At 43.1% G+C, this 18,521-nt stretch overlaps 1 protein-coding gene across 1 annotated transcript in view; it reads left to right on the top strand.

Annotated features, from left to right (window-relative positions):
- Positions 1 to 10,780, top strand: part of HACL1 (2-hydroxyacyl-CoA lyase 1) — a 150,716-nt gene extending 139,936 nt beyond the window's left edge. Inside the window, exons 16-17 of the mRNA XM_030202542.1 lie at positions 1,495 to 1,681; positions 10,331 to 10,780. Of these exons, the coding sequence (XP_030058402.1) occupies positions 1,495 to 1,681; positions 10,331 to 10,363 (220 nt within the window). The 3' untranslated portion in view covers positions 10,364 to 10,780. The remainder of the gene's footprint in view (positions 1 to 1,494; positions 1,682 to 10,330) is intronic.
- The last annotated feature ends 7,741 nt before the right edge of the window (positions 10,781 to 18,521 follow it).

Genomic DNA, 18,521 nt, shown 5'->3' with positions numbered 1-18,521 from the left:
ACTGAAATAGAGAGTGGAGGGAGAGGAGAAGTGGGTTTGGGTGGGAAGACAAGAAGTTCGGTCTTGGCCATGTTCAGTTTCACGTGGCGATTGGACATCCATGCAGCAATGTCGGATAAGCAGGCCGATACTTTGGCCTGGGTTTCCGCAGTGATGTCTGGTGTGGAGAAATAAAGCTGGGTGACCAAACTCCTACTTAACATTCATGCTGTTTCCTTAGGGAAGTTCTTCCCTAACTTTTATGAAGTCTGACCCCACTTTAACACTTAAAAAAAATCATATTGTACCCACCCCCACCCAGAAGATAAAACAAAATAGCAGACCTCTTACCCCCCCCTCCTTTCTACCATCCATTTCCTATTACCTACACCATGACGGCAACAATAGCAGCAGTAAGCATGGGGCCAGTGTGCACTCACAACCCTAGCGTTGTCCTTGGATTTCCAGTCTTAACAAGAAGTTTCCAAGTTTATTAAATAATTTGCTATCCTGCACATTAAACAGTATATCTGAGCAACTTACAGTTGTAGGGATAGTAGAAGAGAAAAGATGAAATAAAAGGAGGTCGGGGTGAATGGAATAGTAGAGGGTGGGAGGGGAACTGCATTAAATATGAATGAGGGGGATGTAGCAGGCAGTGGCTTAGCCAGACCTCGCCGGGGGAGTGGCAGAACCCAAATTGGAGGAGGGCACTCATTTTGGCCTGCCTCCCTGCCCTGCCCCCCCCCCACGCCGCTGCTGCTGCCGCATGATGGTACCTTGGATGGCAGGGGTCCCCAACCCTCACCACCTGAAGTATTTGTCCCGTGTTGGTCTCGCATTGCCTGCCCTGCTCTGTTCTCAGTTGTGCATGCTCAGTTTCACTAAAATGAGCGTGCATAGCGTGACAGAGAAGAGCAGGGTAGGCAATGCGGCGAGACAAGCATGGGACAAACGCTTCAGCTGGTGGGGGTTGGGGACCCCCACCAGCCAGACCAGGGGTCCCAGAGCCAATTTTGGGGGCTCAGGCCCCTATGGCCCCCCCATAGCTATGCCACTGGTAGCAGGATACAGCATGGGAATAAGGCTGCGCTGGCCTGCAGACCCACCCGTAAAGAAAACCCACATAGGATTTGGGGGTAAGGCCTGTGAACATTCACCGACTCCTGGGTCCAGATCATAGTGGAAGTCCAGAGGGAAGGGGGGAACGGCACTGGCTCAGTTTGGGACCATTTACCTTTATGATGTATCCTTGTTTCATTATGAGATGAGAGAACTTTAGTTTTTGTAGGTCTGATGACTTCTGTCTTACAGTGTAAGCTAGCTATGTGACTGTTTTAATGGTTTCCATTCATTTGTTACATAAGTAATAAAGAAGTGCACAATTGAGAATAAATCAAAATTATATCTGTTGTCATCATAAAAGTTACTTTAAACCTGAGTACTGGCATCTCATCCCTATTCATGCATGTATAACTGTAACTCTAATGGTGATCAAAATCATCTTCTTTTCAGTGTACCTCCTCTCTGCCTGAGTCCGAATTCCCGCTATGAGCAGGTTATGATAGCTTTTGGGGGTAAAGGCTACTTTGTTCAAACACCAGAGGCGTTGCAAGATGCCCTGAAAGCAAGCCTGGCAGACAGAGCCATGCCTTCTCTGATCAACGTCATGATCAATCCACTTTCAGATAGGAAGAAACAGGTAAGTGCCTGATTTGACCTCATATATCTGCCTTTTTAAATCTTCTTGTGGAACAAGTTTTGCTGCAAGCCAGCCTCAAAATCTGTGCATTTGTTTTTGTCGTTTTCTTAAATAAGAACATAAGAAGAGCCATACTGGATCAGACAAGTGGTCCATCCAGCCCAGTATCCTGTTCCGAACCGTGGCCAATCCAGGTCACAGGCAGGAACATTCCAAGCTACCCATCCCAGGGCAAGCAGTGGCTTCCTCCATGTCTATCTCAATAGCAGTCAATGGACTCTTCCTTCAGGAACTTGTGCAAACCTTTTAAACCCAGATAAGCTAATCAAGTTCCAGAGCTTAACTGTTCGTTGAGTGAAAAAGTATTTCCTCCTATTTCTTTTTAAATTATTTCCATGTAACTTCATTGAGTGTCCCCTAGTCTTTGTACTTTTTGAAAGAGTAAAAAATTGATTCACTTTTACCTGTTCTACACCACTCATGATTTTGTAGACCTCAATCATATCTCCCCTCAGCCATCTCTTTTCCAAGCTGAAGAGCCCTAACCTCTTTAGCCTTTCCTCATATGAGAAAAGTTCCATCATCTTTATAATTTTGGTTGCTCGTTGAACTTTTTCTAATTCTGATGTATCTTTTTTGCGATATGGCAACCAGAACTGAACACAATAGTCAAGGTGGGGTTGCACCGTGGAGTGATACAAAGGCATTATAGTATTCTTATTCTTATTTACCATCCCTTTCCTAATAATTCCTAGTATCCTGTTTTGCTTTTTTTTTGCCGCCACCGCCACACACTGGGTGGAAGATTTCAGCATATTTTCTACAATGATACCTAGATCTTTTTCTTGGGTGCTGACTACCAAGGTGGACCCTAGCGTCATGTAACTATGATTTGGATTATTCCTCCTAATGTGCATCACTTTGTATTTATCCACGTTCAATTTATTCTGCCATTTAGTGGACCAGTCTTCCAATTTCCTAAAGTCTTCCTGCAATTTTTCACAGTCCATATGTGTTTTAACAACTTTGAATAGTTTTGTGTCATCTGCAAGCTTTAATCACTTCACTTGTTCCAGTTTCCAGTTCACTTATAAATATGTTAAATAGCACTGGTCCCAGTACAGATCCCTAGTCACCCTCCTCCATTGAGAAAAATGACCATTTAACTCTACCCTCTGTCTTCTGTCTAATAACTAATTCCTAATTCACAACAGAACATTGCCTCCTATCCTATGCCTCTCTAATTTTCTCAGGAGTCTCTCCTGAGGAACTTTGTCAAAAGCTTTCTGAAAATCTAGATTAACTACATCAAATGGTTCACCTTTATCGACATATTTATTAATGTCTTCAAAGAAATGAAGAAAATTGGTGAGGCAAGACTTCCCTTGGCTGAATCCATGCTGACTCTGTCCCATTAAACCATGTTTGTGTGTTCCATAAATTTATTCTTTATAATAGTTTTGTGTCATCTACAAAAATGTTTTTCAATCATGTTTATTGACACTAAGCATATTTAACAACATTCTTGATGTCCAACTTAAAAAGAAACCATCATGGGTAAACAGAAACTTCTCTTACAAAAAGTCAATAGAGTGTTTTAATAGGCATTTTATTTTTTTCTCCCTTCCCAAATCTTGTATCATTTCCAACCTCCCCAACCCCTCTTCCCTTCCCTTGACCCTTTCAGGAATTCAGAATTCTACTGCGAGCTGTGGGGGGTGAGTCCCAAAAAGGGGCCTATGTTGCACAAAATGTCTCTCCTTATTGGCAGCAGGGGAGAGACCTCTCTGTTTAAGGAGAAGAATCTACTCAGCCAACGCCAAGTAACATAGTAACATAGTAGATGACGGCAGAAAAAGACCTGCACGGTCCATCCAGTCTGCCCAACAAGATAAATTCATATGTGCTACTTTTTGTGTATACCCTACCTTGATTTGTACCTGTCCTCTTCAGGGCACAGACCGTATAAGTCTGCCCAGCACTATCCCTGCCTCCCAACCACCAGCCCCTCCTCCCACCACCGGCTCTGGCACAGACCGTATAAGTCTGCCCAAGTTTGTCTCAATGGGCAAAAGATATGAGAGACCGGGCCCAGGGGCCCCACGCATCCCCCAGGCGCGTGGAGCTAATAAATAAAGTGTAATTGACCAAAAAATCGGGTTTCCGCAGTGGTGCAAGAAAAGTAGGATGTAGCCCGAAGTCAGTCTGATATGTGTCTCGAGCAGCTTGCTATGGAAAAGAATGTTGCGGGGAAGTTGCGCTCTCGAGATATTCATTCGGGCCCTTTTCCCTTGCCATATGAACAAATTTAATTGTTTGTTTAACCATCGCTCGTCCCTATTTTGCAGATATAGAAGTAACATGTGGTAGGTATAAATCCAAATCGGGAAAAGGACCATGTTGTATAATGCCACTCCCCCTAATAGAGAGAGTGGAAGGGCCTGCCATCTTCCCAAGATATCTCCAGCTCTTTTTTTTAACGGTTCCATATTTGCAGAGTGTAAACAGGTTAGGTCCACTGGAATCTGCACTCCCAAGTAAGTTAATGAGTGTTGTGCCCACTTCAGTGGAAAGTCTCTCTCCCAGCATTCTTTTATCACAGCTTGGTTTGCAAAGCCATGGACTTTTGTAAATTAAGCGAGAAGCCCGAAAAATACCCAAATTCATCAATGGCTGACAACAGATGAGGCCGTGACCTCTGCGGGGAGGTGAGCATCAAGAACAGATCGTCCGCAAAGGCTAGGACTTTTACTGATTGCGTTGACTCCCATTATATCAGGGTCTGCTAGAACAGTGCGCAAGACAGGTGCTAAATGTAATAAAAATAGCAATGGGGAAAGGGGGCACCCCTGTCTCGTTCCAGCTTGCACTTCCAGAGGAGGCGACCTCATTGTGTTGACCAACAGTCTCACTGTTGGTCTCCTGTAAAGAGTCTCTATTGCTTGGAGATACCAGCCCCCCACCCCTACATAGGACAATACCCTGAATAAGTAGTTCCAGTTAACCTTGTCGAACGCTTTTTCCGCATCTAGGCTGGTCAAAAGCAATGGTGTTCTAAAGGATTGACAGTGGGCGATAGAAAGATCTTGCGAACATTTAGAGTTGAGTGCCTGGCCCGCACAAATCCCACTTGGTGGACTCCCACCAGTGTGGGCAAATGCAATGCCAGGTGGTCTGCTAAGTCCCGTGCCAAGATTTTAATACCTACATTTAATAAGGAGATTGGCCTGTAAGATTCTAACCAGTCTCGCCTTTTGCCTGGCTTGGGTATCAAATTAACTAAAGCTTCATTTGTGTGTGGTGGGAAAGAACCCTGCTGTATCACGGATTCGTAATAATCCATAAGAGAGCTACAAAATTGTGGGGGTAACATTTTATAATATTCACTTGACAGGCCATCTGGGCCCGGGGCCGATCCTAAAGGAAGCGATTTGATTACTTTCTGTACTTCTTGAGCACTAAGTGGTTGGGATTACTTTCTGTACTTCTTGAGCACTAAGTGGTTGGGAGAGCTGGGTCTGAGCAGCCGGAGACAGCTTAGGCAGGCCTGCATCCTCCAAGTAATCAATAACAGAGGGTCCTTCATCAGTACTATCTTTGACAAACATTTTGGTAAAATAATCATGAAATGCATGGGTGATTCCCTCAGGGCTATTTATCTGTAATCCTCCAGGGCTAACTATCTCCGAAATCAGCTGACGCCCTGAGCCCTTGCGAGCAATGTTTGCAAGCAGCTTAACAGACTTGTTCCTAAATCTATGAAAGCATAGGCGCCTCATTTCTAGTTTTTTTTTTTTTTTTGTTCATGAATTGAGTTAAGTGCTGCCAAGGCCGCAGACATATTGTCCCGAGTTTTTTGAGACGGATGGGATACGAATGATTTCTTAGCCTAACCATTGTACCTCTATCCAGGAAATCTAAGTTCCTTTGAGCAGGGACTGTCCTTTGTTATTTGTACAGCGCTCTAGAAATGTTAAATAGTAGTAGTAGTAGTAGTAGTACTTTTTATATTCCCGCTCAAGCCTAAGAATGCCTGCTGATAACCTCTTGGCCTGGGCACTCATGTAAGCTATCACCCCACCCCTTAAAACTGCTTTCGAGGCTTCCCAAAGTATAATTGGTGATTTGCAAGAGTCTGTGTTGTTCTCCATGTACAAGTCCCACTGTTCTCTCAGATAGGCCAAAAAGGTGGTGTCCTGATATTTGTAAGCCAGAAAAGCGCCAGTAACCGCCCCCTTCTGGGATCTCAAATTTTAGATCTAGCCAAATTAATGAGTGGTCTGAAACTTCTATGGGGCCTATTTCTACCTGTTGCACTTTAAAAACCAGTTTTGAGATAGAAGAAAGTAGTCTATGTGTGACCAAGATTGGTGCACTTTGAATTGATGTGTATAATCCCGTGCTGTCGGATTAAGAAGGCGCCATACATCTATGAGGCTCAGTGAATTGCACATAAGGGGTAATCCCTTGCTAATGCCTGTTCCAGCCCCAGGTCGGCTTCCCGATCTATCCATTTGCGGATCCATTCCTTGGTTAAAATCTCCTGTCCACACCCAAGGTGCATCTGCGTATTGGAAACCCAATGATATTGTTTGAAAAAATTGAGGGGTGTATACGTTTGGTCCATATATAGAACACAGACAAAATTTTTGCCCATAAAGAGATAAGTGAATCAAGACTATTCTCCCCTCTTTGTCCCTGTGAACCATGCGTGACTGGCAAGGCAGGCCCTTTTTGATTAAAATCGCCACCACGTCCACTGCCCGTGGAGGAATAATAATACTCGCCTACCCGTTGCTGGCATAATTTTGCATGCTCTGAGTTGGACAGTTTAGTTTCTTATAGGCACGCTATTGCAGCCTGGCGGTGCTTCAATTGGGCTAGTATTTTTGAGCGTTTTACTGGGGAAGATATACCCGAGACGTTCCATGATACAATGCGATGGACTGTACTATGTGTCATCTGCCTCGGGGAATGTGGGAAAAGAGAAATCGGGCCCTACTGTGTCGTGTTTAGTCCCCCGGGTCCCAGCCCCTCTCCCAGGGGATCTCCGTAAGCCATCAGAGCAAAGAGCCAAAGGCTGTTTGAATAGGCCTTCATTTACACTCACAAAAATCATATTGTTCGCACACTTACGTTCCCAACTCACATCATAAAATGCCCAACCATGCAGATATTCCTGAAGCAACCCCTCACCCTCTCCCATTCCCCCTCGTCCTTGAGATCTCCCTACCCACCCCTTATTCTCCCCCCCCTTGCCCAACCCCTCTTACCTTCCCCTTTCAACATCCTATAGTGTCGCCCCTGCAGGGAGATTGAGACTGGGCGCGTTCTCGATGTTATAGAGCAAAGGGAACTCTCTCCCCTCTCAAAAAGAATTTTAAATTACAGCATAGTATTTCAACTGTAAAAACAACATCACACTCCCAAGTCTTCTAACCTGTGCAGTCCAAATTAATCGGGTCTTTTAGTCAAGTGGGATTTAGTGATTTGGCCCAAGATGAAGCTTCCTTTGGGGTAGTGAACACATGCCACTGGTTATTCTGTTGAATCCGCAGGGTAGCTGGGTATTGCAAGAAGAAGCGCCCCAACATTTAGCACAGATTTTTCTGTTAATACACTCTGATTTTAGCAATTAATGCATGATAACTGCAAAACCTTAGCGCAGCTTAATGACTAGGGGCCTTTGTTTTATATGTCTATATTGGGAATATTTAAACTGTTTTATGTATATAAAAAGCCTCTTTTACCCCATGGGATAATTGCATGTTTGTAAAAGTATAAAAGGTAACAAGGCATGTACTAGGAGTATGGAGGCAAGTTTGGGGCATAGTGTTCAAAATAAATAGTTTGGGTAGCTTATGTCATGATGTCACGATGTGACATTTAACAAAAAAAAAAAAACTGCAGGGTTTAAATATTGATCTGTACACAAAATTTACTACGGTATACACAGTTTGCAATCCTATGTATCCTTTTATACATATATAAGGTAGACATTACTGGCAGCGGATGTTTGGAGTTTGCACATGTACTTTGCAAAGAACAAAGCTTATGTTCATAACCTGTCAGGCATATATGTGTGTGTTTGCTTTAGATGCCTGCTGTTGCTGGGTGCATATATAAAGTGGCACAATATCCCCCTAATTCTATAACATCGGGCATCCAACTTTACTCTAGGCTAGACTCTATATATGGCGCCTGAAAATTCCACGCAGAAAAAAAATACGCCTAGGCATATTCTCTAAAGTACACCTAAATTTTATAAAATAGGCTTAAATTTCCACATGGTATATAGAATTACGACAAGCACCTCTCCACGCAACCAGATTTAGTCGTGGCCATTTACGTCACATTTTACTAGGCGTAATCCCGACACCTAAATTAGATGCAGAGCAGGTGTATTCTTTAACAATGCACATAAATTTTAGAAATACCCGTGCCCCACACATGGCCATGCCCCTTTTCAACTATGCAACTTAGAATTTACACGCACCATGTTACAGAATAAGCGTAGTGGGTTGTGTACATTAAATCTTAATGTCGGTTAGTGCTGATAATTGCTTGTTAATATCCAGTTGAGAGCACTGATTAGCTAGTTAACCAATTATGCTATGCACACAGTTATAGAATGCGCTTCGATTTCCACGCGGAAATTAAGGGAGATATATAGAATCCGGCAGTTAGTGTGCAAAGCTGTGCATACATTTTGTCGAGTGCAACTTCTAGGGGCCATGGCCATGGGAGGGGGTGTGCCTGTGAGTTAACGTGCACAGATTATTGAATGCCAGCAGTGCTTGTTCCTAAGGTTAGGAACTTCAAACTTAGGCCCCCTTTCACAAAGCTCCACTAGCGGCTACTGATGCGGTAGTTCTGACACAGCCCATTCACTTTGAATGGGCTGTGTTAACATTGCTACGCGGCTTTGTAAAAGGTGGAGTTATGCTAGTATTCTATAATGGCAGTTCTGCTGTGTTAGAATTCATACTCAGCACGTATCATCCCATCACCTAAATTTTGGCGCCATTTATTGAATTTACCCCCATATGTGTACTTTTTCCTTTCTAACATCTATATTTACTAAGTTGCGCTATGGGCGCGTTAGCGTTTTGAACACGTGTAAATGGTTTACGTGCGTTAAATGCTAATGCGCCCATAGAAATGTATATCACCACTATTTGACTAATATAATTTTCTTAATATCTAAACATATTACCGTCACATCATTGTGTGCATTTGATTATACAATCTTTATTATGAAAATCACACATATCTAACAATAAAACACTATCTGCCCCACACTCTCACAGTAGTCTCTCCCCAAATCGCTCATCCCCAGAATCAAAGTCAGCTGTAGTTTGTCTCACAGTGTTTCAGATTTTCAGTGTGATAACACGTTTCAACACTGTGAGACAAACTACAGCTGACTTTGATTCTGGGGATGAGCGATTTGGGGAGCGACTACTGTGAGAGTGTGGGGCAGATAGTGTTTTATTTTTAGATATGTGCGATTTTCATAATAAAGATTGTATAATCAAATGCACACAACGATGTGATGGTAATATGTTTAGATATTAAGAAAATTATATTAGTCAAATAGTGGTGATAGTTCATATGTGACTAATTATTGTGAATTTTCCCTGTGGTTGGTAATAAGTATATCTTAAACATAGAAATGTATAGGCGCGTTAGCGTTTAATGCACCTTAAATTTACAGGAGCGTTAAAAACACTAACGCACCTTAGTAAACATACCCCTAAAATTGCAGCTTTTTTAACACACATTCTGGCTGCTGTCACCTGTGTAGCTGATTCTTAAAAGCACCTTTATAGTAAGTACAGATTTCAAAAGAAATAATTGATCTCCTAGGATTCTGTAAGCCTAGCTGTTCTCTGCTTGCCCTTACCATTAGAGTATAAATGGATTGTGTTAGACCTTAAAAATAATGTATTGCAAATATATAATAAAAGTATTCTGTCCTCTACCTGTTTGAAAGCAAAAAAGAGTCTGAGCTGTACTGCATTCAAAAGTTCTGGAATGATGTATGAAAGCCAGTGATGAGATGCAATGCTTTAGGAAGTATCTTGTGATAGGAGAAAATGGAAGCATACTATCCCCCCCCCCCCCCCCCCAAATTTTTTTAATTTGGAAATAGGGGGAAAAAAACACTTCGCAGAAACTTCAGGATGGTCAAGGGAACCCTGCCTCCTGTCCAGACAATAAAATGAAATTTATTTCGCCACTGATATTTGTCTCCTTAGTTATGATAACCACCAGTATCTTGTGACTTGTGTAGGACCTGAACTTTGTTCACATATTAGGACAGTGCCTGCCAGATATTCTTATAGTTTGTGGCAATGTCTCATCCAAAGGTCAAGATGTTTTCTAGTTGGCAGGAACTGTGCACCTAAGCCAACAGCTGGAAATAAGTACTAACACAGTCCAGTATCCTCACTGTTGTGTCATCTTTCAGGGCACTACAGTTTCTTTACATCAATCATTAATACAATAATTGAACAAAGTATATCCATCTTGCTAGAGCAGGGAAAGGAAGCAATAAGCTTATTATCTCAATATGACGTTGAACAGAATTAATTTTGCACTTTTATTTATAACACATTATGGATTTTTTTTTTTTTTCATTTTTAGGATTTTCCCTGGCTAACCCGTTCAAACCTGTAATGGGAGATCTGGAATTGCACATGTAAATGCTGATTGAGTTCACAGCTGCAACATTACCAGCATTTTCACCTTCTGTACTACTGTTGTGATAGGAGTCACAATGCTGTATTTGCACTTGCCTGGTCTGTGGTATGCTTCATTTTGAATTTCAGCAGCATGGGAAATGTAGTTAAGAAGACTTTGCGTGTGCTAAAATAAATTAGCTATGTTTCCTAACATGCCCTGATGTCATTGGCCATGGCTAGGCAGACATGGAGATCTACAATAATGCCTTGGAGCCATTCTTTTTCCTCCTTCTATGACTACACACAATGCACCACCATTTCAGTCTAGGGCCCTGAGCAGTGGAATATGTTACTTATGCATACGCCAAACCCTTCTCCCTATCAAAGGATTGCTAGGGGCTAACCTGCAGAGTATAATCATTTCAAAAATACAAGGACTAAGGGCACACAATGAAGCTACTATTAGTAGCTTTCCCCTTCAACTTACTCACTGCTTTCACTGCTATTTATTCTTCATTGAGTGAGAGCCCATGGGCTAAGGCTTGCGCATATGGAGGCTCAACTAAGGTTAAGAACCATGGTATGAACCCCAGGAACTACACTGACTAAGGTACTCAACCTCAGAGGATGCAGACAGGGATTCAGGCCTGTATTAAGAAAAACCTGCTGCACAAATCCAACCTATATCATTTGAAGAGTTCCAGGCTATATCAGCCCTCATATCCACTATATCACTGGAAGTGTTCAATATCTCTATTTGCATCAGTACATCTGCTGTTAGGGGGACACAACTCATAGGTCTAGACTGGTCTAGCAAGATAAGGAAATATCTATTTTAGAAAACTGCTATTTACATGTGTAGATCTGTAGCAGGCACTGTTTCCAAAGGGGTATATTGTGGGTGTAGGTTAGGTGGGCTAGAAAAGTATATACATATTTTCCATTTTCACAATGGTAATACATATATAAACATCAGCATTTACACCTGCTCAGAACAGGTGTGTCAGCTAACTGCTTGTTTGACAACAGGGCTTGCATGAGTGATCAAGGGGACAATTGTGATTAGTTCCTCAGTGATTAACAGTACCTCAAACTGGGTGTCCTTCTGTGGTTAAGTGGCAGAGCCTTTTGAAGTATATTGCTGAGAGCGAGAGGTTAATGGCTAAGGAACGGAAAAAACATGGCCAAATGGGAACAGATTTGGACTCCTTTGAGACTCAAATAAAGCTTGTAATAGGCTGGATGCAGGTAAAGGGCAGCTGTTTAAGGGTGACTCTGGGAATACGGGGGGGGGGGGGGGTTGTTGGGGGGGCATAGGAGGTATCTTTATTAATAACTCTGTTATAAAAGTTTAAAAATACAACCGGGAACTGTGATGTATAGAGGAGGGGGCTCCACATTGTGGAGACCTTCAGAGAGTTGACTTCTTATGTTAGATGATGATAAGATATGTGTCTGTTACACTGTATTTTTGCTGAAGTCATTCAGTAAAGACTCTGGTTATAAATTAAAAAAAAAAATTCAAGTGTTTTCACTTGATTCCTTAATTGGCTCTTTCTAAATACCCAGTTTTGTAAAATACAGCACTTATTCAAAGCCCCCAAGATTTTTTTTTTAATATTTCTTTCTAAAATGGCTGTTCCCACTGGACATGCTGCAAACCACAGATATTTCCCTGCGTCCTTATATGTATTTTGCAAAAGCCTCCATGTTTGGCAAGCCTTTTAAGTATATGGGAAATTGTGAACTTGGATGTGTCTCCCCCCCCCCCCCCCCCCCCCCCACCCCCACCCTGCCCAGTACACCTCTGCAGCCTTAAAAGGAAAAAAAAAAGAATTGGCTGTTCAATTTTATTCTCCTTGCTAGTGTTGGGGAATAAAGCAGCTATTAATTAAAAAAAAACCACAGAAGGCTGAAAACAAAGCAACCTGGCAGGAAGCAGTTCTTATTGTGGTTGGCAAGGACAGCCAGCACACAGACCTGGGTCCCCTCCAATGAGGTAGATTTTGGGAAGGAGAATTCTTCCTGTTGCCCAAGGCAGCAGTGGTGTGGTACATTTGGAAGCTGGCTGCTAAGCATTACAGTTGGCTTCTACTGAGGCAGATGCAATCTTGGGCTTGTCTTCCGAGGAGCTCTGAGAGGGATCACAGTGCTGCTGGTCCCCTTTTAAGCCCATCCATGCTGGCTGCAGTTCACGTGACTTTAGTAGGAACAGCAGCCATTTTACCTCCCACCAAAATGTGAAGCTACATGAGGGGAGAAGTGCTATTGAGGTGGGATGGGTGCAGATATGTCCCCTGCCTACCTTGGGGCCCAAATGGCTATCTGCCATTGCTAATTTGTGAGAGGTAGGCCTTGGCCAGGGGGCTTCCCTCCCCACCATGTATGGGAGCCCTCACCCTGACTGCACAGGGTCTCTGAGTTTTGGGGGTCCTGGCCCTTGACCCCCAAGTGCCTATGGTGGCACAGTAGAAATTTGGAACCTGGTTGGGCCTTACTCCTGGTAGTAGCCCCACTGGGGGACACATGGGGACTGGATGAGAAAGGATTTGAGTACTCCTGTGGGAGGCTGCCTTACCAGAGCCAGGGAGCCTCCTGCCAGAGGAGTCTCCTATAGTCCAGTTGTTCAGGCGCAAAAGAGCTCGGTTAGCTTATCAACTTGGTGACCACAGCCATGCAGATCCTGGCTATGATGCAGATGGAGCTGTTGGGGATTCCATCCTTGAGGACATGCAGAGGCCTTCCCACTTCATAGGGCCCTGTCACAGGTGGTCCGGGGACAGAGTAAGGGACACAGTTCAATCTATTAGGTGGTTCCCAAAATGGGCAGCTTTATCGCCCTATTTGGATCTGATAGAGGTCAACATCTGAGTCTGCGTTTACAGAAACTCTGTACTCCGGTGATGGCCTTAACTAGGCCAGACAAATTTACCTCAGTGGACCTGGTGGAGGCATATTTTTACATTGCCATGCAGGAATCTCACAAGTGCTTTTTGTAGTTTTGTTTCCTGAGCTAGCACTTTCAATTCAGGGCTATGCCCTTCGGCCTGGTGAAAGCACCACAGACCTTTTCCAAGGTTATGGTAGTGGTGGCAGCACATCTCCACAAGCAGGGGATCCGGGTACTTCTCTGCTTGGATGACTGGTTGATCCAGGCTGACTCAAAGGCGACCACGGTGATGTGACTCATCTGTTGGAAAGGCTTGGCTAGATGGTATTGTGCCAAAAGTATTTTGATGCCCTCCCAGGATCCAGATCTTCAGTGTGCTTAGATACCAAGTGGGAGACTATTCCTGCCATAGGATTGCATGCTGAAATTGCTGGCCCAGAGAGTTATATCTCAGGAGACCCCCTTGGGCTTGGGACTACCTTCAGCTCCTCGGTTCCATGGCTTGGACCACATGCATCAGCTTCAGAAGGTATTGCTGTCTTACTAGGCCCCCAATCCCAATAATTTAGTACTCACCTCCTGCTCCTTGAGGTCTCTTTGACAGAGTCTGGCTTGGCAGGACAGTCTTAACCATCTGCTTCAGGGGTTTCTATGGATACCACCAATATAAGTCTCCGTGGGTGAGGGTCCCATTGTCTGGGTTGGTCAGTGGTTCCAGTGGGAGGCTGCCTGATCCATCAGTTGTCTGGAAGCAAGACCATTCGCTTAGAGTGGCTGCAGTTCCTTCCCCTGTTGCAGGAAATGGTGGGCCAGGTGAAGTCCAACAATGCTACAGCTATGGTTTACATAGCAAGCGGGGGGAACCCAGAGTGTGGCAGTGATAATTGGAAGCAGGCTGGCCCAGGTGTTGGGCACAGATCTATCTTTCCCATGCTCTTGGTGGTGCACATTTGAGGGACAGAATGTGTAGGCAGATTTTCTCAGTCAGAATGACTTGGATCCAGGGGAATAGGAGCCTAGCTGTTGATTGTTCAGTGGAGTGCTCCATGCTGTGATCTAATGGCCTTACACTGGCATGTGAAGTGTTCCCAATTCAGTCTCAGGAAAGTGTGCAGCTCAGTGGGAATGGATGTACTAGTGCAGCACTGGCCACTGCTGGAGCCTCTATATGTGTTTCCATGCTGGCTCTTGATCAGGAGGATTCTCAGGAGAACAGCCAAGCACCCACTTCTTGTGATCTTGTGTCCCTGGACTGGTCTCACCAGCCATGGTACACAAATCTCGAGCAGTTACTGGCAGGTCATCTTCTGTCTTAGGGCCAAAGATTCTGCAACAGGATCTGTTTGAGACGGGAACCAAGAACCCCTTCTGGCTTATTGCAGGGCTCTTGAGTGGCACCTGTGTGAGAAACAGTGATTACTTTGCCTCTGTTTCTACCTTACTCAAGGCCCAGAGACAGTCTACATCTTTAACATATGTCCATGTCTGGCAGGTCTGAGTGCTGGTGCACCAAGTTTCCAAGTTTATTAAAGACTTGCTATCCTGCCCATGAACAAAGTTATCTGAGTGGCTTATAGTCTTAATTTAGGGGGGAATAAGGAGGCTGGACATGACAGAAAGAGGTAGGTTGGGGTTTAGAACTACAATATTTGTTAGAAAAGTAATGGGGTGGCACATGAGGGGCTGAGCTGTATCATCCAGATTAGCCCCTAGCAATCCTTTGATAGGGAGAAGGGTTTGGCGTATGCATAAGTTAACAGAAAAGTTTTGACGTCTATTTTGAATTGTTGCAGTGAGGATTGTAACCGGTGTTGTGGTAACATATTCCACTGCTCAGGGCCCTAGACTGAAATGGTGGTGCATTGTGTGTAGTCATAGACAGTCTCTCTGAAAGAGGGTATATGCCGATGTTTTTTTCTGTAATGATCTCGGCGTTCTAGTTGAGCAGTAGGGAGTTAAACCAGGAAAGATATAGAGAGTCACCAGATTGTAGAACTTTGAATACTAGGAGTAGAATCTTATAAGTGATGCTGTGGGTTACAAATAGCCAATGTGCTGCTTTTAGAAGGGGGGGGGTGTCACATGATCAAATTTCCTAGTGCATGTGATCAGTTTAATGATAATGTTCTGTATCTGTTGCAGTCTATGGAGGTCCTTAACTCTGAGTCCACTGTATAGAGAGTTACAGTAATCTAGTTTGCTAATAATTAGGGAGTGAACTAGAATGGTGAACACAGGGGGTTGCAAAGGGATTTTATGGAGTGGATTAATCAAAACTTGAATTCAAATTCAAATCAATTCTTGTATACCTCTAATACCCCATTCCAGGGTTCAGTGTGGTTTACATTCTAGGTGAGACAAAAGCAATAGTGTTAGTGTGAGAGTTGAGAAACATTAGAGACAATTGGAGTAATGCATGAGACTAAAAACATTAAGGAATGGATAATACTGGGAGGTAGAAGTCATGGTTGATTTGTTATGAAGCAGTCTTAGGGAAGAGAGGTTTTTAGCTTCTTCCTGAAGTTGAGGTAGCTGTTTTCTGTTCTGATGGGAATAGGTAGAGAGTTCCATATTTTGACTCCAAGAACGGGGAATAGAGTGCTGAAAATCTTCTGATTTCTAATTGTCTTTTAGAACGGTGATTCTAGTATCAGTTGTTGTTTGTCTGTTATACTGGACCAGACATAGTGAAGTGGTCTTAGCAGTTCAGAGGTAAAGCCCTGTAGGATTTGAAAAACTAAACAAGCAGCTTTGAACCTGAGTCTTTCTGCTATAGGAAGCCAGTGCAGTTTGTTTAGATGAGTTGAAACACTAGTATATCTATTTAATCTGTATATTATTCTAGTAGCTGTGTTCTGTATGATTTGCAGTTTTTTCTGATATTGACATGTAATACCAAGAAATAGAACGTTACAATAATCAAAGTGAGGTAGGACTAACATTTTGAGCTGGTAATGCGAAGGCTCTTTGATCGAAGAACGATGTAGCTGTCTCATTTAAATAGTGTTTTCTTCCATAGCTGGTTAATGTGGGAGGCGAAAGTGAGTGAAGAGTCGAGCAACACTCTGGTTTCAATCCCTGATTTTGGAACCACAGGACCTTGTTTTTTTTGCGCATTCAATTTCAGTTTATTGGTCAGGGCCCAGGTGCCGACAGCAGTCATACCATTTGCTACAGACGGAGTTGGATCTATGTTTGATGCTGTCACTGGTAAGAGAAGCAGGATGTCATCTGCATAGAATAGTAGTTCATTAAGTCCCAGGCAAGAGATGACATAAAGAGATTGAACAGGATAGGTGAGAGGGGAGATCCCTTCGGGACCCCGCAGTTAGGAGATCAGAAGTTGGAAAGTTGGTTGTTTTGATTTGAAAAGAATTCGCTGAACCATTTGAACACAGTCCCTGTTATTCATATCTGATACAGGTGTTAGAGTAGCAATTTATGGTCAACCACAACAAACACCGCCAATATATCGAATTGGAGAAGAATTACTTGGTCACCTTTTGTTTGATATATGTAGTTAGAACTAGCAGCAAAGTTTCCGTACTATGTGACGCTCTGAAGCCAAATTGTGACCAGTGTAAAATAGAACATTTTTCCAGATATAAAGAGAGATGTTTACTAATGTAGGTTTGTAATACTTCAGTAAAAGGGGGTATGCTTGCCACTGGATGGTAGTTTGCAGGCGATGTTATGTCTAGCCCAGATCCCTTCAGTAGTGGAGTGAGAACAATTTTGCCCAGGTCAGGAGGAAGAGAGCAGTTTTTAACAGCTCATTGAGATTATCGAGTAGCTTCCATAGGGATGGATTTGAGTAGGTGTTTTGGGCATTGATCCAGGGAGCAGTTGGCTCAGGAGCATTTCAATAGCATTGAGCTTACATCCTCAACTGGTAGTGGTTGACAGGATTCCCAGTTTTGGTCAGTTTTGAGTCCTTGGGTTGTAGGATCTCTGGGTGATTAATGTTGAGCTACGTGTTAGACTATTTTCCTCATTGGTGTAGCTTTAGATAGTTTGGACCTAATTTGGAGGATCTTGGGACATGTTTTCTGTGAATAATCATCCTTATTAGTGGAAGCTAGTGTTTTAACTAAGGAGAAAAGTTTTTTGTTGTCAAGATCATCTTGACCTATTAGGCTGCTATAGTATTGGCGTTTTGAGTCAGCTACTTCCTTTTTGTAGCTTTGAAAGGCTGACTTCCATTTGGATTTATCAGTAGTATCTTTGTTCTTTCTCCATTGCTTTTCTAGGTGTCGACATTCGTTTTTAGGATGGATAGTTCCTCTGTAAACCATGGCGAATTTCTGGATGTCTTGACCTTTTCAGTAGTAAATGGAACAGTTTTGTCTAGTATGGCTTTCACCTTGGCGTCCAGCAGGATTTGATCGAACCATGTGTAGGAGATGCAGTAGTGAAGGAATCTGTTAGCTCAGACAAGCGAACAAACAGTGGATACAATAAAAGTCCTCTCACAATGGGTGTCTTCCTGAACAAGGTCTTTATTTAAATCTGCACAAATGACGTGTTTTGGCCGTGAAGGCCTGAGTCAGGGGTCCAGTCGTATCTGATGCAAAATGATGCCTTGTTGGTCAGATGAAAAGCACATATACTGCTAACAGAGATATCTCATGCGGTGAACAGCTATACTACTCTGGCAAACGTAGCAGCATTAACCATTAGTAAGTGTTAAAAGCCTTGTTGAATAACTACTGTGGTTTAGAAAAATAGACCCATTTGTGAGTATTCATGGTAGGCCATACCACAACATGCACAGTTGAGGTGGAAAGATCTGGGTAAGCTTCTTGGATTTAAAGGATAGTCAATTTCCTTTTTCTTCAGGGGATTCAGGTGCACAGAGAAACCATCTTGAACATTTCCCTTAAGAATCTGTCAAGGCCCTTAGATCCAGGGTAGTACAAATAATTGGGAATAAAATCTCCACCCTCTTTTGTCTTTAAAGAGGGAGAGTTCTTTGAGAAGTAGTGCCTGATGCTGAGAGGTGGACCATGTGCTTCTCAGTTGGCAATCCGCAGGGTTTTCCCACATGCAATGCCTACAGACGTCACCTATTAGCAGCCCAGATGACCAAGGTTATACTAGAAATAATAATTAAAAAAAAAAAAGTAAAAAGCATGCAAAATTGGAAGTACTGTGGAGAAGATACTGGTCAAATAAACAAAAGCCCATGTACAGGGGAGGGGAGGAAAGAGAACTATTCCCTTAATTCCTTGTGTAAACTCCTGGCCAGAATAAGCAGTATTTG

Source organism: Microcaecilia unicolor, chromosome 1, assembly GCF_901765095.1.
Source record: "Microcaecilia unicolor chromosome 1, aMicUni1.1, whole genome shotgun sequence".
NCBI lineage: Eukaryota > Metazoa > Chordata > Amphibia > Gymnophiona > Siphonopidae > Microcaecilia > Microcaecilia unicolor.
The sequence above is the reverse complement of the archived record's forward strand: the minus strand, read 5'-3'. Positions and strand labels throughout refer to the sequence as shown.